This window comes from Talpa europaea (genome assembly GCF_964194135.1).
Source record: "Talpa europaea genome assembly, chromosome: 3".
Lineage (NCBI taxonomy): Eukaryota > Metazoa > Chordata > Mammalia > Eulipotyphla > Talpidae > Talpa > Talpa europaea.
This window is the reverse complement of record NC_140069.1, coordinates 133,395,880-133,420,166: the sequence shown is the minus strand read 5'-3', so window position 1 is coordinate 133,420,166 and position 24,287 is coordinate 133,395,880. Positions and strand designations below refer to the sequence as shown.

Here is a 24,287-nt window from a genome sequence, read left to right as displayed (position 1 = left end):
GAAGGGCAGGCCAGCAGCTCCATGCCTGGGCCTGGCAGGACTAAGCCCAACCTTCCACATGAGGACAGTCCTGGGCAGTCTGGCGAGTCAGAGAATCCCGGCCCTCTGCATGACACCACCAGGCCCCAGAAGTTGCTCTGCACTCTGAAGGGCTGCCTGGCTTCCTCCAGTGAGCTGTTTCCAGGGAGTGTGCGCAGGCATGTGGGTAACTACTGGTCTGGGGAGGTATTCAAGTACCCAGGTCTCCTCCTGGCTGGGGTCACTGCAAATTCGGGCTCTGGATGGCCAGTGAGGTTGCAGATAGCGTGGACTATTTTATTGGGTCTCAAAGCTTTAAATACAGAAGGGGAGGGCTGGCGAAGGGGCAGATGTGGACACACTGACATTTGAGAATGGATGTATCAGAAGTCACATAATCAACAGCTGGACAGAGAGCTGGGAAGGGCAGTCTGGGACAGAAGTGGGGTACCAGCTGGCCAGGGGCGCCAGGATTATGCCTTCCATTTGGACAAAGTCTTTCATTGTTCTTCCTGATTGGAGGACGATTTTAAAAAAAACCCACAAACCCCCAAATAATAAAAACAGAAAATCAGCTGGGGGAACTGTGGAGGGCAGTGCTGGTCATCCCAGAAGACAATGGCCTGTCCCCCACCCTACCCCCAGCTGGGACACTGCCCTACAGGACATTTCCATACACTGAAGCAAAGCTGGACCCAATCTACACCCCATCTCTGGGGTATGGAGCTGAAAACACCCTCTAGCAGCGGAGGTGGTACTGGCGAGGGTGGCATGGGCTGGGCCCCATTCTCTCCTTAGCGGCCGTAGCCAAACTCATCTGCGTCATCGGCTCGGAAGTCTCCATAGCGCCACAGGTTCAGCTGTGAGAAAACAAGAAAAACACTCAGGGAGGTGAGACCCGCTGGGACCCAGAGGGCCAAGCTTTCACTCAGCACTTCCTGGGGCTACTGAGGTGAACACTCACCCTGGCACTCTTGGCTGACTCCTGGGCATTCAGGTATTCTGTGATCTGGAGGGACAGAGAAGAGGGAGCATCAAGGTGGGAGCATTTGCAACTGGGCAGCCAGAGTGACTCTGAGAACCACTGTCAGGTGAGAACCTTCCAGGGGACCCTGAGCTCCCTGACAGTATCCAAGGTGCAGTCACGATAGTCTCCTTGCTGTTTCTTGACTCTGCCCTGGCTATTCCATTGGCCTGAAATATTCTTCCACTCTTGTCCACCTGGCCATCTATCCTGCGCCTTCCAATCTTAAATATGGGAGTGTTGCCGCCTCAGAGCTTAAACATGTAAGTATCACTTTCTTAATGAGGCCTCAAATGACCCTCTTTAAAATTACAACCACCCCTCCCGCATACTCTTGAGAGCCTTTATTCTATTTTATTTTTCCCATGGCACTTAATTCTAACATTCTATTTCACTGACTTATAGTTAATTTTACTGTTTGTCTCCTCACGCTGGAACATAAGCTCTACGGGGTTGTTGCTTCTTGTTCACTGCGATATGTAGACCCTCAATAAATGTCTGATGAAGAACGAATAAATGGCAGGAGGTGCTCTCTTCATTTCAAGAACAGGAGATACAGGCTTTCTTCCCAAGGCTGATCTCCAGGGTAGGTGGAGGTGGGACCGAGGCCTGGCACCAAGCCCTGGGGCTTTTCAAACAGGCTGGCGGTGTGCTGTGGCTGAGTCCCTGTGGGCCCCTGGCAATGGGTGACCCCTGGTGCTAGGAGCTGGTTGTGGACTTAGAAAGAGAAGGGAGAACAAGATGGGCCTTGACTCTCTCTGGCCACCCCTGGCAAAGCTTTTTAGCCCGTCACCTGAGGGTGCAAGCGAAGGGAAACTTTCCGCTCTAGTTTGCATCTGCATTCTCAGCCAAACCCGCAGCCAATTAATTTGGGATGTAATTAGCTTTTTTCCTTTTTTTTTTTAAAACCCCAACAAACCCAAATCCATTATCTTTCCCCAGCAGGAGCAGCAGGATGGTAGGTTCCCGGCTCCCTCCCTGGCTCCTGGCGCAGTCCCTGCCCCCCTCTGTGACTGTGGTGGCATAGGGACACCAGGGGCCGCCTCACAGCGGGCGGCCAACTTCCGGGTCACGTACCACTTTCTGGAACTGTTTCTCTTTGCGCACCTCCACCATGACCAGGCCCTCCTTCACCAAGCCCAGCCCCACGTCCCCCTTGGAGTCAGCAAATTGCAGGGTGACGTGGGGGCAGCCGGCTGTCAGGTGCTCCACATTGAGGAGGCACTGGGTGTTCTGGATGTCCCGCACCACGCTGTCCACGGCGTCTGTTCGGGCATCCTCCTGGGGCAAGGACACACTCCGGTCAGTGGGAGCAGTAAGTGCAGGCCAAAGTCAGCCACGTGGGGCCCCGTGTCCTGTTCAGGGGCCTCCAAGGAAGTCTACCTGGCAGGCTCCCCGCCACTCCCGGCCTGATCCTAATGGGAGGAAACAGGCTCCGGACACGAGGTGTCCCCCCTCTTTCCAGTTCCTTCCTTTACCCCTGGGCCTATCTACAAATAAACCCAGCCCCTCCTACCCATGTACGCTGCCCACCACCCGTGTCTCCAATGAAAAGTGGTGGATTCCCACCCAACAGGAAGCCTGCTGCTGCGGCCCAGACCCCTATCCTTCTGCTTCCATAGGACTCGCTCTGACACGGTGCTATGGCCCCCACCCTCTGCCTTCACGGGCTCTCTCCACGGGTGGTCTGCTCTCCTCACACTGCCCCTTGACGACTGTCAACATCTCCTGTACTTTCTCTTCTGTCCTTCCACAGATTTTGTGAAAAGGGAGAAGCTATTCTACATGCTGATTCATGCCTGTTCTCCCGTTTGCTTGCTGGTGCTGCATCTGGCGGCAGCCCCAGCCACGCTGTTCAGGGTGCTCTCCCGGGGCGCCAAGGAACCTCCTGGATACAGCAGACTGCTCTCCGGCCCGGAAACGGGGTGGCATCCAAGACCAGAGCGAAGACGCTCTTTCCCCTCAGGATACACTTCTGCCTCAGGCTCCTCTTCCTCAGGGGGCGAGAAGTCACCCTTCCCCAGGCTCTCGCTCCTCCCCACCCCACCCTATCCTCCTGTCACCTGCCTGTGACGTGTGACCCAGAAGCCCAGAGCATCTTCAGCGCTGCCTCTCTGGTGCCGGCCCCTCTGATGGTGCCGAGAGCTGCCCATGTGTGTTCCTCAGGCCCTCGCTAGGCCCCATGGCTGTCCTCCCTGGCCTGGGCCTTCCACTGCAGTCATCTTCCCACCACTGCTCCCTGCCTTCGCATTTCCAGAATGCTGCCAGCAGTAGCTGGCAGAGACAGATCTGCCCGTGTCACACCTCTGCTGACCACCCTGCTGAGCTCCTCCTGTCTATGGCACAAAAATTAAACTACCTGCCAGGGTGGATAAGGCCCCCCTGAGGCGCTGATGTACTTTTCCCTCCTCATCTCTGGCCTGCCACTGCCTGCAGGGCCCTGGGAACTGGCCGCGGTGGATTAGTCTTTGCCCAAACACACACTGGTCCACCAGTTCACCTATTTCTCAAGAACTAGCGCAAATGCTCTAACGCCACCCCCTCTGCAGCAGCTTCCCTCCACTTCCTCAGCCATCTCCCTACTCCTGCTAACACACGGTCATGGTTTCCATCTTCTCCCGTCAGCCCGTGAGGGCCGTGGGACCCCCAGGGACTGGCTGGGAGGTCCTGGCCAGGCCCGTTTGGAAGGAGGAAGTGCACTCACGTCCTGGGGCACCTGGATGAAGGCGAAGGCATACTCCGTGGCTTGAGCCGGCAGCACACGCGTGCTGAAGGCGGGTGGCAGGGTACCCAGGCGGGTGGACGGCAGGATCTCTCTCTGCAGACGACACACCAGGCCAACAGCATCACACACCTGACGCCCCTGGCCCTCATGGCACACTTCCCAGGGCTGGCCTCTGGGCATTCTTGCTGAGGGACTCCCTGCTCGCCTTGGACCCACTTCCACTTAGCCACATGTACAGGCCGGTGGAGTCACCTGGGCCTCAGGGAACATGGCCTGCTGTTCCACAGCAGGGGTGGTTTTAACTTACACCCTCTCCCCTGAGCCTGGTGCTGGCACATTTGGTGGCTGCCATTAAAATACTCAAGGTGAGAGCTGGACTTGAATTGTTCCTATTTCCTTCCAAAGCCTTTCCTCTGGGGCAGGGGTTCCACCTTCCCACAGGGAGGAGGTGCTTAGCTGGGAGAGCACACCAAGATGAGGATCTCGGCAGCCCCTAGCCTGGCCTTCCGGGGTTAAGTTGGGAGGATGGCCCAGCTCTGGACTTCCTTCTAACTGGCCCTCAGGGAAGCAGACAACACTGCCACATCAGGAGTGAGAACCATAGCGCTCTCTCCTGCTTGCCGCCTCCCTGACAGGGAATCACAGCAATTTTGACGGACTCCGAGGCCTAGCCTGAGGTGGCCAGCACTGTGCCACCTTGTAACTGCCCTTTTCCAGCAAGCCTTGGTTCTGGGGTGAGCTAGGGATCAGCACATGGGACAGACACCCAGTGAAGCCTGAGGACCAGGAACAAGGGTGTACAGGGGCTTTGTGGGTGCATTGGGAGGTGGGTGGAAGAAAAGGAATTGTGGAGTGGGTGGGCCTGGACAGGAGACCTAGCAGTGCTTTTAGGCCTCTGGCCACAGATGCTTGTTTTGCCTGGTAGCTCAGGAATCACAGCTTGTTATGTGAACAGCAGTGACGCCCAGATGTTCCCCATGCTGTCTTCATACACGAGTCTAAAGTGCGGAGGATCTTTTGAGAAACCACAGGACTTGATGCTGGGGCGACTGTGTTGAAAGGCTCCAGTAAGCACTGAGGGTCCCCTCCCTGTCCCCCGCACTCACGTTGCCATAGTCGATGTAGAAGACATGTACTTTGGCTGGAGATTCGACCTTCTCTACTCTGGCGCGGTACCTGCAATGGCATTGTGGGCACAGCTTGAGGGACAGCCTGAGTCTGGTCTCTCTAGAGCCTTAGTGATGGTGGGGCAGGGGGCAAAGCATCCCCTGCCCAGGGCTCAGAGCCAACACCCATGCCTGTCACAGAGGGCAGTACTTGGTCTCCAGGAAGGCCGAGGCTTGGGGCGCTGTGGCCACCATATAATGGAATCAGCATAGCTGGGAGCAGAGGGAGGGAGAAAGGAGCATGTGGAGCAGATTAATGTGTCCTTGGGGCATAAAGCAACAAGACTAATGACTAGATTGATGTCTGCTGTTTAAAACCAGCACACTAAACAGCAGCTGTAATTAGCCGGCAGATCTGTCTGGGAGGCCGCAGCAGGGAACACATCCAAGTCACTTCGTCACCCTGGGAAGGCCACGGGCCCTACCCTTGGTAAAGCAGGCTAAGTGACCTTCCCGAAGCCTGTGACTGCTTGCTCATGACCCAGACAGCTAGTGAGAGGGGGAGGTCAGAGGCTGGTCTGGGTTCACTGAGGACCAGCCACTGCCCTTACTCCCCTGACCCGTGACATCCTTTTCCCCCATGTGGGGTGAGGGGTGTGTCAGAGAGCCCCAGGCAGCCAGGGCTGCTCCCTTCTCCTTGGGAGTTCCCTGGAGAGAAGAGAGACACCACCCTACTCTGGTGGCTGGCTGGACGCAGGGGACTCGCAGGCCATGTGCAGGCCCATTTGGGCTGCGGGCAGTGAAGAGCCTCCCTGGAGAGCTGGCCAAGATCACCGCCTGGTGGGACCCAGGCTGCTAAGGCAAAGGTCTGAAATCTAGCCGGTAGCTCTGCAGGCCAGTGTCCTGAGGAAAGACCTGTCTTCTGCTCCTGCTGAAGACTCCAGTCTGGCTTAGGCCTCAGTGCTTACCATTCTCCATCTACAAATTTGGCAATGCAGAATTCCCCCCGGCGGGGGGCGTAGGAGCCCTCCACAGGCGGGTGGCTGGCGATGTCATTGCGCATGTTCTCCATCAGCTTCTCCAGCTGGGTGCCTGTGGGGAGAAAGTGGGACTGAGACCTGGGGTCCATGCACTTGGGGGCCTCCTCTCTGGATGGGGCGGGGCAGGCAGAGGCGGCCAGGGGAGTGGACAGGATGCGGAATTCTGCAGGGTGACAGCAGCACCGGCTTGCCCCCCCACGTCCTGCAGGGAAGTCCTCTAATTGCCTGCTCAATAGGTTTCAAACAGTTTATCTTCTAAAGCGGGGCAGAGACTGGCTGACACTTTGGGCCTTGCAGGCTGAGTACTACCAGTCTCAGCTCCACGCTACTGGCTGTGGTTGCAGAAGCCCTCAGTGTTCCTCGGCTTTGGTTAAAGAGGGGGACATGAGCAAGGCCAAGGCCAGCAAGGTTCCTCCAGGGTGGCGGCTAATGGCAGCTGCTCTTTCCAACATCCTGTGGGCCAAGGTGGAGATGAAGGACGGGCCCCATACAACCCTGCATAAGGAGAGGGCCTCAGAATCTGAGTCATGAAAGATGGGGAGCAATTCTGGAAGCAATGCCGGGCCTCAGGAGATTAAAACCTTCTTACCTTGACTGCTCACCCTGAGACACACGCTGAACTTTGGGCATTGCCAGGAGAGGGTTCCATCCTCCTGTCTCCAGTTCAGTGCTCCCCTCAACTAGGGGGAAGCAGTATCCTTCCCTCCCTGTCTTTCTCTCTGACCTTGGTCATGAGTCGCCAGCTTTAGTAACGTGGCTTCTCCTCTGACCTCCCTCCTGGCCCGAGTCCAGTGCTGCATCACACCCTCTTTGCCTCCCCAAGAGAGGATGGCCGGGTGCTGCAGTCTAAGTGTGTGATTCCTTCTCTTCATTTTCAGGGCCCCAGGCCACAGTGCAACAGGTGCCTAACACATGTTGGCTTTGTAAGTTCCTTGTCTGGGTTTATGTTTCTGCCACTACAGTGTGAGCTGCTTCAGGGTACAGACCATAGCTCACTTGCTTCTGTTTACTCTTGCAGGCCTAGGAGAATCCCCGACGTGTTCAGGGTGCTTAATGGTTCAACTGTGTGGAAGATGAACTCTGCATACACACGTTGAGGACGTGTACCCACTCTTGGGCCTCCGCGGGCGTCCTGGCACTGCTGAGACTCCGTTTTAGAACCGGGACTTTTTGGCAACAGCTCACACCCCACACCCCTGCTCACCCTCTTCTAATTCTCCTGAGACAGTGTTCCTTGCCCACAGACAGTAAAGTTTCAGGACCGAGACGAAGCCCCTACACAGGCAACTTCCTCCTTTACTAGGGCTATTTTTATTTATGTTTTGCTCCAAGGCAACAGAAGCAGGACTCTGCCTCCTGCAAATAGGCACAGCCCTCTGGGAGGGCCTTATAGACAGCCTGGTAGGTCATTTGCAGCTAATGGCAATGTTTTCATCATTTCATCAGATCCTTCCCGAAGGCAGGCTTTAATTAAGAGCAGGGAGACAGGGCGCGAGAATATCCCCCAAGAGGGGATGTTAAGTCCAGAAGGGGGAGGCTGCGCAGGCTGAGGCCTATTTTCATGGGTTTTATGGAGCCGCCACCATCTCCAGGTGGCAGCCCATGACGCGCCTCCCTCCCCCGCCAATACTGGAGGAACACATGGTGCCCCCTTAGTTCTCTGCCTTCCCCACCCCTCACTGTAGTGTCCTGGTGTCCTCTCAGGGACAGCCCAGAGGGACGGGGCAGTCACAGGAAGCCTGAGAGGACACACTGGTGGAGGGTCATGAACTCTCGAACTTTGTCCCCTGGAGAGTTCAGGGACCTGTTCTTATTCAAGGTGGGTGTTCCCCAGCAGGACCCGGTAGCCAGGGGGAGCCTGCCCGGGAATCTGCATTCCCTTCCCCACAACGGACCTGAGGGCCCCTCTTCTCTCTTTCCCACCTGGGCTACCACCTTCCCTGTCACCCCCACACCTAAAGACCAGCTGCCTCTTGGCTTCAAGTCCCAGCAGTGGCTGGACCAGCTTTCACCAGGATGGCAGTGGACCTCAAAGACGCTATTCCTAAAGGCTCGTCAGCTCCCCCTCCACACCTCCCTGGCTTCTCCCCCCCACCCCCAAGCTGAGACAGTCCAGGATCAGGAACAATCTGTTTTTCTTGGTGAAATGGCATCGTCACAAAAACAGCTGCCTGGGAAATAGCATTACAGAGGAAGTGGCTGAGACGTCGCGCTGGTGACCTGGAGTGGACTGGGGCGGGGGTGAGGCGGCCAGCAGAGCTGCACCCTGCCATCCATGGAGCTACTCTGAGAGCCAACCACATCTTCAGCCCCCTCAGCCTTGCAAGCAGTTAGCTCCTTGTACCCAGAAGCAGCTCTAAGAGCTTTTTCTCTCTGCTCTCAACTAAATTATTTCTCTGCACAGGGTGGCAGAGAGAGGAGGGAGGTCAGAGTGGAGACAGTAAAGGGGTGGAGGTGGGAAGCTGGGCCAGAGAGGCCAAGTGCTGGGGCTGTGAGAGCTGTCTCTCCTGCCCTGTGCCTTCCAGAAGCCCGGGGTCTTGGGCCTAGGGGACCCTGTCACAGCGCGCAGTCCTCAAGGACAGGAGGGGGGAGAAAGGAGGCTGCAGAGGGAGGGTCCTTCAGAAAGTCTGTCCGGGGCTGACTTCCCCTGGAGCGCTGCCTGTTTCCATGGCAACTGGCTACCACTCAGGGCTATGGTAACCTCCAGAGAAGGAGAAACCCCAGCAGAGACAAGCTCAGGCGCCCCTCTCCTGCCTTCCCAAGGAAGCTGAGAGGGAGAGCGGCTGAGTGAGGTCAGTTCCTGCTTCCTGACCAGACAGACCATCTGGTCATAGATGTGGAGGGCTACAAATCCTCCAGCCCAGCGCAGCCAGGGGTTTCTGCGTGTAAGATGATTACTGAAGAGTCACAGAGCACCACCCAGACAAGTCTGGATACCTCACCAGTCCTCAAAACACCCACTTAGCCTCGCCCATGCTGGGGCCCACGAGATGATCCTCAGGTCCAGAGAGTGGTGTGACAAGGCCTGAGAGGTGGGCATTTGCCCTTAGCTGTTTTGACGGGAGGCCCCTGGGCTGCTCCCTTTTCTCTCACTGCACAAAGTGGCCAGGGGGGAAGGGTGGCCCATGCCAGGAGCTACAAGGCAGTGGTACCTGGGACTGGGCCTGCGCACTCACCTGTCTCCACATCCTGCACATAGAAGTGCAAGTCGTCGGTGATCTCGGTCACGAACACTGGCTTGTAGCTGGCCGAGCGCTCCTTCTCCTCCAGCACGGGTACCACCTCCTCCACGGGCTGCTCCTCATAGTGGGCCCAGACCTGTAGGCGTGGTCAGCAGGGTCAGGGGAGGGGTGTTAGGGAGTGAAGTCAGAAAGGATGCCAGGAAAGGTGCTTTGGTTGCAAAGCAGGGTCACCCCTGGGGTGAGTGAGGGGGGTCACTGCAAGCACTTTGCTCACATCACGCTGGACCAGGCCCCTGGGGCGCTCCTACCTCTGAAGGGGAAGGAAACACTTTCAACTTTCTCATCTGATCCAGAGAATCTCAAATTCTGGCAGGCACCAGAAGCAACTGGGGAACTTATTAAAAATGCTGGTGTCTGCGCCCCACCCCAGGCCTAAGGGTCCCAGAAGAAGTGAACCAAAACCAAATGCAGGCACCCATGCAACTCTCATGCACCCCAGAGCGTGAGGACCTGGGCCTGGCTCCGACCCAGCCGCCTTGCCCACACCACTCTGCAGCGGACCCTCTGAACTCTCTGGGCCCCACTGTCACAGAGCCAACTGGCACTCCTGAGGCAGTCTGAGCGGCGCCCTGGGGCGTGGAGTGCCTCCTCTTAGCACCTTCTCTGTCCTCACCTCCAGCACCTTCTGACCACTGCTCAGAAGCCGGGCCACTCCCCTCCGCCCTTCCTCTCTTGTACTTCCCGGCCCTGCGCTGTCAGGGCTCCAGCGGCTCAGAAGCTGATTGGAGGTGACAGCGCGTCAGGTCCAATCCTGCGGCCAGGAGATTATCCCAGTAGTGAGGCCTGTCAGAACAGGGGAGGGCTCTCCAGCTGAGTGGTGGGAAGGGGGGGAGTATGGGGAACAGACCACACGCGAGTCTCTCACACACACACAAGCCCCAAAGTTACATGCCTACTAGGTACCAGGCACTATTCTAAACATTCTCCAAACATTACTATTTACCCCTTACAAACTTGTGGGCAGGGACTAACATTACAAGTTTTACAAATGAGGAAACAGGCACACAGGGCTTGCTAAAAGCAGGGGCACCAGGATTCGAATAAGGGCAGCCTGGCTCTGGGGCCCTTCAAGTCACACCGCCCGGGTCTCCCGGAGACCCTGCAGTAGGCAGGAGATGGTGGGTTGTCCCTTCATTTTGCCCTTTAATTTCTCTGGCCAGAGATGTGTGCCTTCCCTGCTTCAACTCTGCTTCTCCTGAGGGAGGAGGCAAGTGGTTTGCCCACACACCATTGGACAGAGCCTCTTGGCTGATGTGCAGATGGCTGGGTGGCACAGGGAGCAGCTTAAGGGACAATGGACTCCTGGGGCCACTGATCTGCCTTGGGTTTGAACCCACACAGTGTGACCCCTCACTGTCCCCATAGCTGTGTCATCAGCACCCCGACAACGCTGCTTCTACCCACGCCAAGACCTGGCTGTCACGGGAGAGAAGGTGGGGGCAGCACTCCATCTCACAGCTTTGCCTCCAGTCAAGCAGACCCTCCTGCCCTGATGGAGGAGGAGGCTTCTGGCTTTGTCCCCGCTAAAGGGTTTTTCCAATCAAAGACTATGGCGTTGACCTTTGAGAGCACTTTGGGGTCAGCCATAATTGCTTGTCATTCAAGGCCCAGTTCTGAGGCTTTCCTCTTGGCCCCCGACAGCTAGAAATCTCCCAGGGAAGGAGCCACTCAGCCCCTCTGGGATCTCGGCAGCTCCCAGGATCAATGGGACTCTCCGCCTCTGAGAAACAAGACAGCCATCACTACTTCAAATGAGCTGGAGCTGAGCACGCCCCCCACTCTCCTGCCCTAGCTGTCTATTCCCTGCCCCTTCTGCCAGAACCCACCCTGAATCCTGCCAGCGGGCCTTCCTCGTGCACCTGCTCCTCCTCTGGCTCCGTTCCCTATCAGGGAGCAGGGACAGGGCACCTATGCAGGCTCCAGAGTGGGCTCCAGGCTGGGAGATGTTCTAGGCCCCATCCTAACCCAGCCCCCTGCTTCCCTGGCTTCCCGAAGCTGTGGGGGAAGGAGACTCCTTGGCAGCGTTGATGAATTGGGAACAGACTGACAGGGTGAGAGCAGAAAGTGCTAATGACTCCTCAAGTGAAAGCACCTCAGGTGACAGCATCAGGTTTCCTCCTGGGGGAGAGCTGGGGCTTCCTTCCCAGCAGGCTCAGGTGGGCAGCAGCTCAGGTTAGGATGAAGCAAACAAAGCCTCAGGGCTGGTTCTTGGGCCCCTAGTGCCACAGGGAGGGCTGCACAGGCAGGTCCTGTGACAAGGTCCACTAGTGGGAAGACACTAGTAGCCTGGGGCTATCAAGGGGAGGGCGAGCTGCTCTCCAGATAAAGGGCTGAGCTAGAACCTAGGACAGTGGAGCTCTGAGGGTTCTGCCTTTCCCTGGGGGATAGAAGCCACCAGCTCCTCCCAGGGACCCTGGTGAAACTGGTAAATGTGGCTGGGTCAGCCAACTGTGGACTCAGCCAACTGTTGGACTGGGTCAGCCAACATGTGCCCCTACCCATGCAGGAAGGACATTCTGCCTACACAGGCACATTCTGCCTGACTTCTGCAGAGCTGGGGTGGGAGGGGACAGACACAGTGGTGAGACACCTGTCAGACACGGGACTCCCACAGCCACCCTAAGCCTCTCACAGCTCAGGCCCCTGACAGGAAGCTTGTTTTGGGGAATCCCAAGTGGGATGGCTCTTCCAAGAGGAGGAGGAAGCCCCCAAAACCTCTTCCAGGAAGGGAAATTGTGCATAGAGACTCAAGAGTCTGTGCCTATGATTCCAGCCCCAGTTCTTTGGGAGTCAGATGATGCCGAGCGCTGGGTGCCGAGAACACTCCTGGCCTTTGGGAGTCAGTCCTAGCTGGGCAGAAGCAGCAGGCGACTGGGGGGCCCACCTACAGAGTGGCCACCTCTGTGCTGCACTGGGGTCCCTCCTGCTTTAAGGCCAGGGACCAGGGTGGAGGGTGTCATGCCAGTTCCTGTCCTGCTCAGGCGCCCCTCTGTATCCCAGGGCTCCTGGCGCTGCCCTGGGGAAGAAGCCCACTGTGCGGGTGCAGGGAAGGCCCTGTCAGACCCAGAGGGTTGTCTCCTCCTCCCTCTTCCCCTTATTCCCTCCCTGGGGAGCCCCAGGGCCTCCTCCTGGCAGGAGATGCAATGTGGACTGAGGCTCCCCTGGCTGGAGCCTTTCCTTTCTAAACCCTATTTAATATCGCTGTTCAGGAGGCTCCGGGGGTGGGGCTGGCACGGGGCCAGTGTGGCAGAGGCCTTCGAGCACACAGTGGGGAAGCCAAGCTCAATAAAAGCCAATCAATGGCCAATCCAGCTCTGTCCAGGGCCCCGCTGGGGCATGAGTGGCTCTGAGGGAGCCAGTGGAGACAGTTACCAGCTGCGGCTCCCTCCTTGGTTCCCAAACCTGCCTGGGATCCCAGAGGAGGGGGGGGGACCACTCTGTCAGCTAGGAGAGGGCCAGGAGAGGCCTTCTGCCCAGGAGAGGAGTCCCGCTCCAGGGGACAGGGAGAGATTAGGCCTGGCAGGGTGCTGGCTAAGTTCTTACAGCTGGGAAACCAGCATTGTGGGGTTCCTCAGAAACACACCTGCACCTAATCACACGCCCTAAAGATTTCTGCAGGCTCCTGGTGTGCAGATCTCGCAGCATTACCTTCTTCAGGTACTGCTGTGATCTCTCAAACCCAAACACCTGTCTCTTGACAGGTAAGGTGGCCCTCATGGGGTCACAGCAGGGCAAAGTTGGGGATCCCATAGACACCTCAGATACTTAGTTTTCTGTGCCCCCACCAAACTCTTGTCATCTGGGTGGGGCCAGCTGTGAGGGCTGTGGCAGGGCTCTGCCCAGGCTGCTCCTGGGAACTAGGTCCAGTGTAACCATGAGAGGCCCCCCCAGGATCCTAGCAGAGGGAAGGTGTGCAGGAGAGGGGCTTAGGAGGCAGGCAGTCCCCTGGAGAGTTGTGCCCAGCACTGATTGGACTGGAACAAAAACATGCAGCCCACGTTAGGAGTTAACCACCGGCAAGTACTCCATCCTCAGCGTCATTACGTGGCACCAGTAAATGATGACTTGGGCTCTTTCAGACAGATCTACTGTGTAGTCAACAGTGATATCCAGTTAAGCACCTGGCTGGGCACCCAGGCCTCCATCTTAGCCCCGGAGAGCCCCCTCTGTCCTCTCTAGGGTCGCCACCCTCAGAGGGCAGAGGCCCGGGCAGATCTGAAGTGGTACCTTCTAGGCTCACATGGAGTAGCCAGGGGACAGGGCCAGGGGAACGATGCTTCCATATGGGCCTTGGAGGCTGCTACCTCCTGGTGAAGGCCCTTTGCACATGAGGCCCCAGCACTACCCCTCTCCATCCCTGGCAGTGAGCAAAGGCCATGGGGTGGCAGTCTTAAGTTCAGCTGTCACAAACAGGATATCCAAGAGGAAGCTCCTTTGCTGTAAGAGCTGTGGCTGCCTGCTTCCCCATCACTCACAGACAGGGTTTAATTGAGTAGGGAGTGAAGCGGAAAGGGGTGGCCTCTGAGGTGGCCACATGGTGGCTTGTTCCTCCAGGGCATGGACGATCTCTCACCTGCTCTAGCTCTCTGAGCCACCTCTCTGGCCTCTTACCTTCATTAGGGCTGGGGCCCGCCCTAATCCCCAGGGGATGGGAAGACAAGACAGATCAGGAGAGCATTCCTGGGCGCAGTCCCTGGGGAAAGATGTAGTCCCTCTTGGTAGAAAGGTGGAAGAGAGACGCAAGCCCTGGCTGCTCCGGGCTGGAGGAGAACGCAGAGCCCTCTGGGCCCCGAAGCCCCCCCCACTCCTTTTGACAGGTGTTTGGGCCTTGGCTCTGGTAGGTGAGTTCTAAGCCAGATGGCTGTCCCGTGGGGAGGGAAACGTTTATTCCTGGCACAAATTTATGGCTCAGCATGGCTGTCCCGTGAAATCCTCCTCAAGCTCAGAGAAGCCCTGACAAATTGGTGGCTGGCTGATTTATCCCCATTATCCGGGCTGGGTTGTAAGTCAGTGGCGACAGGCAAGGAGAGGATTGGGCCTGGCTCCTACCACCAAGCCATTGGGTTCCTTAATCGTCAATTTGTTTCCAAAAGCTGCTTGCCGACCCACCCCCCCTGTCTCTTCTACGCAGTGTCTGCAGAGACGGATGGGCTGTAAATCTGCTGTCCTAACAGCTTTATGCATCTCCTGGGGCAGCTTCCAAAACAGGCTTCCCTGCAGGGCAATTATGAAGGAAACTTAGACTTGAGTTGCAGGCCACGGGCCCGCTGGATGCACTGATGGGTCAGCATTGAGGGACGAGTTCCTCCCTGGCCTCCTGCTCCCCAGTAATTCCTCTCATAGTCCACGGTTACTCCCTCTTCCAGGGACATTTCTGCTCCAGGTCCCCCGGAGCAGGCCTGGGGCCCACCTACAACAGGCTAAGGATGCCTAAGGGGGCGGCCTCTCCCTGGGTCATGTGGTTCTTGGCGTGGGGTCTGAGACCAGCACCAGCTGGGCACTAGTTCCTAGTGTCCGGGACGGCAAGCGCCTCTGTCTGGTGATACAGTGTATGGGGGAGGGGTGAGAGGAACTCGGAGCTGGCGATGTACCTTCTCTTTCTTCTGCTTGGCGGCCTCCTCTGCGGACAGCAGGGATTTGTAGTAGGAGCTGCGCTCTGCAGTGAAGTGGACCTTGGAGAGTGCGTGCTCCACCAGCAAGACGGACAGGTTGGCGCCTTCGATGTGCAGCCAGCCGATGAAGTTGCCAGCCTTGTCCATGCTCTCCACCTCCACCTCCACCTGGGGACCAGAGAAAGGGGGTGTCAGCTTGTAGGAGGCTGCCCTGGGTATGTAGTGGGTAGGGAGGGAGCAGCACAGAGGCCCGGGGCTCATGGGCAGCGGCCTCCTTGTTCACTCCTTGGGGGGAGGAGCTGGAGCCCCCGCAACTGCTGACCCTCTTAGAACCCTTCACCTCAGTTCTGCAAATCGGGGCTGCAATTTTTAGCCAATCACATCCTCGACCTATGATAGATACGTCATTGACAAAGCAACTTCAAAGCTCCCCTCTTCTGGATCAGGAGTGAGGTGAGATGCAGACACAGTTATGGGTACATCCCACACTTTACCATCCACCCCCAGCTCCACTGGGAAGATAGGCAGGCCCTGGGGAGCAAGGTAATCCCTGGGGAGAGGGGTGCCTGTTCCTGGAAGAGCTGAATGAATTAGAGCACATGAAAGGTGATGAAAGTGGTTGCAAGAAAGCCAGGTGAGGAGTGAAGGGGACAGGTGGGCTGAAGGATGAGGGCAGGAAATGCACCACCCCTGGGGCACTTAGGGGCTGACCCTACCAGGTTACTCCCAGAAAAAGCAATTGGAAGGATGTGGTCTCTGGCATAAGCCAAGACCTTGAGGCCCAGTGTTAAGGCTGAATCCAGGAAACCTCAGGAACCACTGTAGGTCTCAAAGGCTCCTAGACTGTCTCCATTGAGACTCCCCCACCCTTGCCCTGAAGGCCCAGGATCCCAGACCCAGCACTGCCTCTGCTCCTAACAGAGCAGGCTCACTGCCCTGGGCCTCACGGTGGTTCTTCCCCTGTTAAAGGGACCTATAAGAATGGTTGCTGCCAAATGTAAAGACTTGTATTAATTTAAATAGCTTCAAGCTTGATTAAGCAATAAAATGAATGTCTAAATGCCTGGGCCAGAGTGGTGGCAGCAGCCTAGGACAGAGGGTTTGGGTGGGGAGAGGGTGGGAGAGGGCCCGCCCACCTGGTGGGGCTCTCACGCAGCAGGGAGACATGACTCCTTAGAATAGACAGAGGCGGCTGGGTGAGCAGAGAGAAGGCAGTGGGAGGAAAACTAGGGGCAGGGCCAGGGCAGAAGGTCCCTGGCTTCTTTCCATTCTTGAATACCCTTGAGGCCCACACTCTAGTGCAAATGCCCAGTTCGACAGGGTGTGGCAGAGAAAGGGCTAAGCAGTTTATAATAACTAGAAGATACTCTTGATCCAGTCCAACCGGATGTTGGAGGTGGGGAAACCAAGGCACAGTGAAGTGACGTGTCCTAGTAAAAGGCAGGCTGGGGGAAGAATCCAGGTTTCCCCGGCCCTTCTCTACACGGACTCCTAGTTGGGAGCAAAAAAGACCCTCCTGCACCTCTTTTCCCTTTTCCACAGCCTGCTGTTTCAGGAGCAGGCCTTCCTTGCATCCTGGGGCACCCTCCAGCAACCTCCACCATCTAGACCGTGGGGCCTTGCGCCTCACTGGCAGAGACAGGGTAGACGTAAGTGGGCTGGGTGTCTACCCCAGGCCTACACCACATGGCTGAAGGACAGAAGCAGGGAGAACCAGCAGTTCCTATAAAAGTCAAATATTTTTCTCCTCAAGTTCTGGCAAGCCATTTACCAGCAGGCCTGCATTAGTGCGGGGGTGAAAGGCAAGTGGGCAAAATGATGCTCTGATAAAAAACGGAGCCCCCCAGCTCACCAGCCAGTAAGACAATTAAATTCAAGATGGGGGAGGGACTTCCCCAAGAGCTTTTGCCACCTTGCAAAGGCCCTGGGGCTAGAGTCCTGGGGTCACTGTAGTGGGACCCTCCTTTAGTGGGAGGGCTAAGATTTGAGAAGAGGCGCCATGCTTGCTATGTGGGACAAGAAGAGGGATGGGTGACATGATAGGTAGGAAGCCCATGGCTCTTTTTTTCTTAACTTGCCAAGCTTTATCAGACATGCTAAGGCCAAGAAGCAGGTCTCAGAGGACTTGTGGGGAAGCAGCAGGGAGAACGGGAGGAGGCTTGCCTTGAGTCTGGGTGTCGACGCTGGCTCCCACCACCAAACCAGTGGGCTCCACTATATTTGGGGGCTCATGAGAGACTTCCTTCTGCCTGGCTGAAAGCAAATAAAGTTGGTACAGTGCCCCGGCCCCTCACTCTTGGACCTCCATAGGGTTGGCAGGCAGGTGGCTCTTTCCTGAAGCTGAGGATGGCTGTCCTGCTTGGGACAGGGCCCCCCTCTTCTGGCGGCCAGTGTGGCTGTGCCAGGCTTTGCACATGACTTTCTTTGGCCCTGAACTTGCTGGGATGATGGAAGAACCTCAGAGACTGGCAGCACCAGCCCTCTCATCCTATAAAGTGCCCATGCTCAGACCTCCTTCCACACGGCAAACTCCAAATTCACACCACACCTTTGGAGGCCACTAACCAGATGCTGGCCTGTCCCAGGTTCATGTGAGGGAGGCCCCAGTGACTGGCAGCCACACCAGGTCCCGAGCCACCAGGGAGCAGCCAGGCTCGTTTGCTGGGGAGCACCAGCTTCACACTCGCCCAGCCTCGCTCCGCCCGCAATCAATACGCTAACGTGCTCTTGACAAGTGTCTGGGCCCGGCAAGCCGCAGAGGAAAGTGATCACTGGCCTTGGGCGCCGTGCTGCTCGGAATCCATCTCAGGCTGTAGCGGGAGATAAAGCTGTCGCCCACGGGCCCCTGTTCCCCCTTTTATTACAACCATGCAACCACAGTCATTTCTCCATCAAACAAAGGCAGTCAGGGAAGGAGCGCTGAGCTCAACTGGAGGGAAGGGGCTGAGCTTGTGTTCCCACAGCTCTTGTCTTCTTGTCTCTCAGACCAAGCCCTGTGCTGTGGCTCTCCTTCTGGACGGATCCAGCTTAAACTGGTACGTGGAATTCAGATCAGCTCAAAGTCTTTCTCCTTTCTGGCCCTGGGGGAGTTATGGGGGAGCAAGCAGAGGGCTAAGGAGGGCGCTCCCAGGTTGGGATAAGCCTTTATCCTTTGTCATGTTTCTCTTTTATATTGACAGCCAGGCAACTGCGGCTTAAGTGTGACATTCCACGGGTCCATTTCTGGACAAGTTTTATTTCTCTGTTCAACTTTGGGATCAAATTTCTGATACTTTCCCTTAATTGAGAAAACACACACACACACTCACTCAAATATAGCTCTATAAAGTCACTGTGAATATTGAATTAGTGAATGCTGAAACCCTGCTCCTGGGAAAATCGGGGTAGGTTCCTGCGAGATGCTGGCTACAGTTTCATCAACTTACTAATATACAATCTTCTTTGTGTTTCTGCTTAAGGACACACCTTATTTAATGTACATTGATTAACACTGAACCCACGCTCAACAGCACTGCAACTCGCACTGGAATAGTTTATACCTAACATGCACACTTTCTTCATAATGCACATCACAGCCTTCTTGCACAAAGGATCTCTAGATAGCATTTCAGCCCTGTGCTTGCAGGCCATTTTAAACAGCAAAATTGCCAACAAAAAGCACAAACACTTTGAAAAATGTGCCACTTGGTAAACCACAAAAAGAACTTGTTTGTCGGCCTCCCTGGAGGCACAAGGGGTTAAGTCTCAGCACTATGAAGCTATCAGCAGCACGAGTTCGATCCCAGGCCAGGGAGCTGACCCACATGACACAGCAGACCTCCCCTGTCTCGCCTGCTGCTCCCCTCAGCAGTGTATTTCAGTCTGCCTGTTCTGTTCCCTACTCTGTCTCTGGTGAATCTGCTCAACCCCTGCACCTCTGGCCTGCACCCCAGCTCTTGTATGCATAAATGGAAATCTTTAATAAAAAAAGCTTGTTTGTAGTGTGAGAGCTGAAACCTGGCAGAGCAGCACCCTGTTCAACTCAAGCTGGGAACACGCTCAATGGGGGCTCAAATTTTTGCCTCTGTAGGCACATCGACAAGCAATCAAAAAAGCAACATGAGTACTGATTCTGGGGTCACAAAAAATTTAGCAAGTAGGTGGATTAGCAAATATGGAATCCTGAATGAGGATCGACCATCTACAGACAAGCAGCGTGCGATTTCGTACAAGTTGTTTCAAACTGAAGACAGGAGTTAGGGGAGGCTCTTTCTTGTCAAATATATAAGAAAGCTCTTTTCATCCAACTGGTTCTTGCAAGCATTAAGTGAGTACTGCTCATGGAGTGCTGTGTAAATTGCAAAGCACTACACAAGATTGCTACTTGTCTCTTCAGCATCCTGGAGTGTTTCAGCAAGAGACCTGGACTCAGCTACCTTGGGAGGCTCCATAGCAGCATGTGACAGAGGGTGTTCAGGCTTGGGGGTGGTCTTGGTCCTGCCAGGGGCTGGGAGTGGGCTTCATATGCATGTACAAAGGGGCATGGGCAATGTCAGCAGGGTGGTGGCTGTTCTTCATTCTTCCCTCCACAGTGCTCAGGCTGAGAGGATACCCAGCAAACAGTTCAAAGGAGGAACTACCTGAGACTATGAGAACAGGGCACCACTGAGGAAACTGGTGGTTATTGGTTGAGGCGTAAGTGGGGAGCCTCGCCGCCAAAAGGTCAGACTGGACCGTCAGGACACGTGGGGCTGCCTGCACTCCTGCTGGTCTGGTCATGGCTGGGCGCCTCTTCCCTCTGCTCCTCATGCTGGTGCAGTGGGAGGCGTTTCATAGTCTGGAACGAGGCCCTGTGAGCTGAGCTCTTCCCAGCCTCAGCACTACCTTCCCGTGAAGCTCCCCAGTCTATGGTGAACCTCCCACTGAACACTAAGGGGCGCACCCTCTGTTCGACATGGTGGCGGGCCAGTGGGCAGCACAGAAGAGCGTGGACTCTGGAGGCAGACTGCCTGGGTTCCAATCCACCTGCACCAACACTGGTGAATCACTCAGCTGCTCTGTGCCTCTGTTTACTATAAAATCGGAGTGCAATGGTACCTTCCCTCAAAGGATTTGTTAATGAGGATTAAATGAGCTAATACAAATATGTTTAGCACTTAGAAGAGTGCCTGACACACATATGCTTCATCACCATATCATCAATTATTTACTTCCTGGTAGGGGCAGTAATTTCATTTCCAAATGCCTTCATTCTCCAACTAGACCGCCAGCTCCACAGGGACTGAAGCTTGCTCTATTCTCTGAATCTTCTCTGGAGCTGGGGGTACTGACTGGGCCATGAGCAGACATGGGTTCAAATTTTAATTCTAGCCATGAATTTCTGGGCAAGTCACATGACCTCTCCTAGCCTGTTTCCTTAACTCTGAAAAGCAGGAGAGGGTCCAGTGTATTTAAAGTGAGGTAAAACTGCTTTTTTGTCCCTTCAGCCCAGGCTGACCGACAGCAGCCAGGATTGAACGCCCAGCAGCAGCTTTGCTTGATCAAACACAATCTCCTTCATTTTCCCCCAAGCCCCAGAAGTGTTAGGTTTCTTAAACCCGGGGGGTCCCCATCCAAATTACAGAGTGGGCAGTAAGGCAACTGGGGGTTGACACCAGAGCTAATGTGACTGCCCCCAAACCCAGCTGAACAGATGCCTTTTGCTCAGTGGCGAGGGGTCCTTCCCCTGAGGCCCAAGGAAGGGTGCGGACCAGCCAGCCATGCCCAGTGGGGAGGCAGCTCCAACAATGGAGCTGGACTGGCTATGGGCTGGGCAGCCAGCGGGCCCTGCTGCCTCACAGCGGGACACGTCCTCCTGCTCCCATGCACATTAATGTGCCACTAATGAAATTGTTCTGGCTTATTTACCAAATTAATACAAACGGCACAGGTTGTTAATTTGCATGTCTCCTAATTACTGAGGAAGAGCTCCCGTGCCCAGGCAGCACACACCTCAGTGCCCACCCAGTTGGGCTGTGGTGGTACCCTTCCAGCTGTGGGCAGGTGAGGCAGGGGTGGAGGAAAGAAGTGGAGCAGACCCAGCTTTCCATGGCTGGGAGCCAATGAGGGAGGAAGGTGGCAGCCAGGAATTTGTTTTCATTTCCCATCACCCTTTGCTCCGCAGCTGGAGTGCGCTAGCCTCTAGAAAGATAGACGGCGTCTCTGGCCCCCCACCAACCCTTACACTGCTTTTCCCCAATTGTCTGGAGTCTGTCCCATTTAACTTCAATTTAACAGGCAGTGGGGGCGAGTCATTCTCTTACCCTAAGTAATGAGGCCCCGGTGCACTGTGGGACCAGGATGTGCAGGGGTTCCAGAAAGGAGCCCCGAGAGCCAGGCAGGGGCCGATGCTCTCATAGCACTGCTCTCTCAGCGTGGCTGGCTTCCCCCAGCCAGTCAGCCTGCAGATCGGAAACCTTTTTTTTCAAAGCGATTGAAGGAGAGAGAATGTGTGCATGGGTGGAGGAGATTATTTATGAGCTCAGCTATGAGACCAGAGGAACTTCTGTTTTAGGGGTTCATTTAGCCATCCTAACTCTCCTACTCCAGGAGCCAAGGGGGTGCCTAGTGGTTCTGAGCCTGGGGCAAAGCTGCAAAGACTCAGGACCCTTCTGGAAGCCTCCTTTGGGTCACGGTGAGATCAGGGCTGACAGGAGGAGGGAGAAACCCCTCTCCCCCCACACCAAGGCTGGCCTCAACAAGACAGGTGTGGGCACTGAGGGCAAAGGAATTTGAAAATGTTGAACAAGATGAAGACCCAGGAGGGGCTGCATGCGCCACAAGGTGAGTCAGGACGGCCAAAGGCTTGGAGAGCACGGGTGATTCAGCAGCAGTGTGAGAGGAGGCGGGGAGACCCCACACACATGCCTGTCAGCCTTCCCCATTTTCTGTGCCAGCAAGATGAAGAGGGTAGATTTCTCCTAGGTGCCTCTGTGCAGTGCCTGAGGCAGCCCAAGAAATCACTGAGCCCCACAGGCTGGGAGGCAGCGGAGTGCCTGGAAAACAGTCTCGGGAGACGCTGGCTCTCTTGGGAGCGCGCAGCCTAAGGCAGGACTGGCGATACCTGGTAGGCAAGAGCAGCAGCACAGAACACCCCTGGCCTAGGGCATCTGGAAAGAAAGACTTCCTGCACCAGGGGGGTGGGGTGTGTGTGTGTGTTGCAAGTTTCCCAGGGCAGGAGTGCTCAGGGCTACCTCTGGGGAGGCTACATCAGGCGTCCCTATGACAGGCAGAAGCGTCCATCCTTCCCACATTCTATCTGGTCAGAATCCTGCCTTAAATACCCTCAAAGCCATCAGCAATAGCACCACAGGAAGTTGATCTGGGAACAAGAAAGGGAGGTGGAGGAACTGATCGGGAGAAAGCCCTGCACGAGAATGCTGAGCAGGTTCCAGTTCTGCCACTCTGGGCTGGGCATCACACCCCCTCTGGGCTCAGTTCCTTCAAGGAGAAATGAGTTGAACCAGGTTCCTGAATTTCTTGGCTCTAAATTTTTTTTTTAAAGATTTATTTATACAAGCACTGGGTAGTCAGAAGCGCGGGAGGGTGAGAGAATTCACCAGAGCCAGAGCGGGGAGCAGAGCAGGCAGAAGGACCGAAGTACACTGCTGAGGGGAGCAGCGGGCGGCAGGAGAGGTCTGCGCGCCATGTGGGACCTTTGCCCGGTGGCCGGGGATCGAACTGGCGCTGCAGAGGCTGCGGGGCAGCTTCGCAACCCAGTGCTCAACCGCTGCTTGAACTGGGTTTTTTTTTTTGGCTCTGAGTTTTCTAAAGAGGTGGGGGAGGGGTGCAGGTGATGCTCCAGTGTGAGCAGTGAGCTGGAAGGGCGGGTGGGGCGCCACACAGACTAATGCCGCTGGCCCTGTAGGAGAACTAGCAAAGAGGAAGGCGGTAGATGGAGAGGTGGGAAAAGGCACTCTAGCCTGTCTTCCCAGCCCACTCAGCCCACCAGGGCTTTCTGCAAGAAGGTGAGCCATCCAGATCCAGAGCAACCTGAGCCTCCTGGTCAGCCCCACGTGGAGCTGGGCTTCCCAGTCGCTGTAAAGGTGTTGCCACAGGCAAGATGCGAACTTGTAGAGCTGCCTCCCTTAAACAGTAGCGGCTTAACACAGCCAACTTGTCCCCTCCACTCCCGACCATACAGACACACCAAGGGCTCTCAGGGACAATGAACATTAACACAACGCAATTAATAATGTAACGCTCCAGGAGCCAGGGAGACGGTGCCAGGAAATGTCTCCTGGGTCTCATTAGCGTCAGCCCTGGTGGGGAGTGGGCAGGCTAGAAGCGGGCAGCCCTCTGAATCTTCCCTGCCTCCCTGGAGCAGCGTGGCTCCAGTCCCCACCAGCGCCTGCATTCCTATTCCCGCATCACCTCCAGACCAGATGAGTCTTTCAAGCCCAACCCACGTAGCTGACTGTTCTCCAGAAAACCTCTTTTCTGACGTCTGTGTGCTAAACCCAGCCAAAGCCCTAGGAATGCCTGGAAATCAGGCATGGGTTGGCACAGTGGCAAGAGGGCCGAAGGAGCCCCTGGAAACTGAGGGAAGGCCTGAGCAGCAGATAGCTCAGTTAGAACCTTGGGGCTTCTTTCTTGTCCCTCCCTCCCAGACGAGGGTGGGATGACGGGGAAGGGCTTGGGAGTGTGGGCAGCTCCTGGTCCTGCCTGAGGTGGAGTAGCAGCAGCCAACAGATTAGCAGCATCTAAGCCTGCCGGGAAAAGCAAATCTGCTGACTCCAAGGCTTTGCTAGCGGTAACACAGTTTACAAACTGACGCAATCTGTTCCTTTGGTGCAGACAATAAGGAAAGCAGACTGTTCATCTTCCCAGGAAAACCCAGGGCTGGAGGCTGGAGGGAGATTGAATTCTCTGTTCCCTGAGATTCTTGCAGGGCATGAAGCTGAATCAGGGGCCAGGCATTCTGCTCCTTTCTGCTTCTGTCCCAGGGTATCCTATTTCCCAGATTTCCTAAGCTTTCAAATTCCTTAGGCAAGTGGGGCCCACCTGAATGGCCCAGCCCCTTCTCACACTCCCAGCTGAGGTGGAGATGAGTCCTGGTCAAAATGAGGGTGAGACTACTCTTTAGCAGGTGCCTCCAGACACCATTCTTACTCCAGCCCAGGAGTCAGAGCAGGGGTGACCTCCCAAGCCCAGCCAGACTCCTCAGGATGTACTTGACTCCTTAAGGACTGGGTTGGGGGTAAGAAGATGGTGGTCTCTTATCTTGGGAGGGATTGTGTGTATGACCTATGGAGTAACTGCATGAAGTTATCAAATCTCTGATGTGATCTGAAAGTAACCAAATGTTGCCCCATGGGGTCAAGTTCAAACATCAGCTCCTCCTGTGGAGGCATCTGTGTGTCCATAACAGATCCCAAGGCCTGTGCTGGGGACAGGTGCACGCTCCTTGTCTGAACCCAATTCTCAGGCTTCTTTACCTGAACTGCTGTGGGTTTCTATGGGGACCTGCACTTGGCCTTTAAACAGCATTTATGTTGGCATC

General features: G+C 55.8%; 1 protein-coding gene across 1 annotated transcript in view; it reads right to left on the bottom strand.

Moving 5' to 3' along the window:
* Positions 1-812: 812 nt before the first annotated feature.
* Positions 813-24,287, bottom strand: part of SND1 (staphylococcal nuclease and tudor domain containing 1) — a gene marked incomplete at its 3' end in the record, with an annotated part of 403,529 nt that continues 380,054 nt past the window's right edge. The window contains exons 17-24 of the mRNA XM_084230071.1: positions 14,747-14,935; positions 9,090-9,231; positions 5,842-5,965; positions 4,874-4,943; positions 3,747-3,860; positions 2,120-2,323; positions 983-1,027; positions 813-878 (exon numbers count right to left, since the gene is read on the bottom strand). Of these exons, the coding sequence (XP_084086197.1) occupies positions 813-878; positions 983-1,027; positions 2,120-2,323; positions 3,747-3,860; positions 4,874-4,943; positions 5,842-5,965; positions 9,090-9,231; positions 14,747-14,935 (954 nt within the window). The remainder of the gene's footprint in view (positions 879-982; positions 1,028-2,119; positions 2,324-3,746; positions 3,861-4,873; positions 4,944-5,841; positions 5,966-9,089; positions 9,232-14,746; positions 14,936-24,287) is intronic.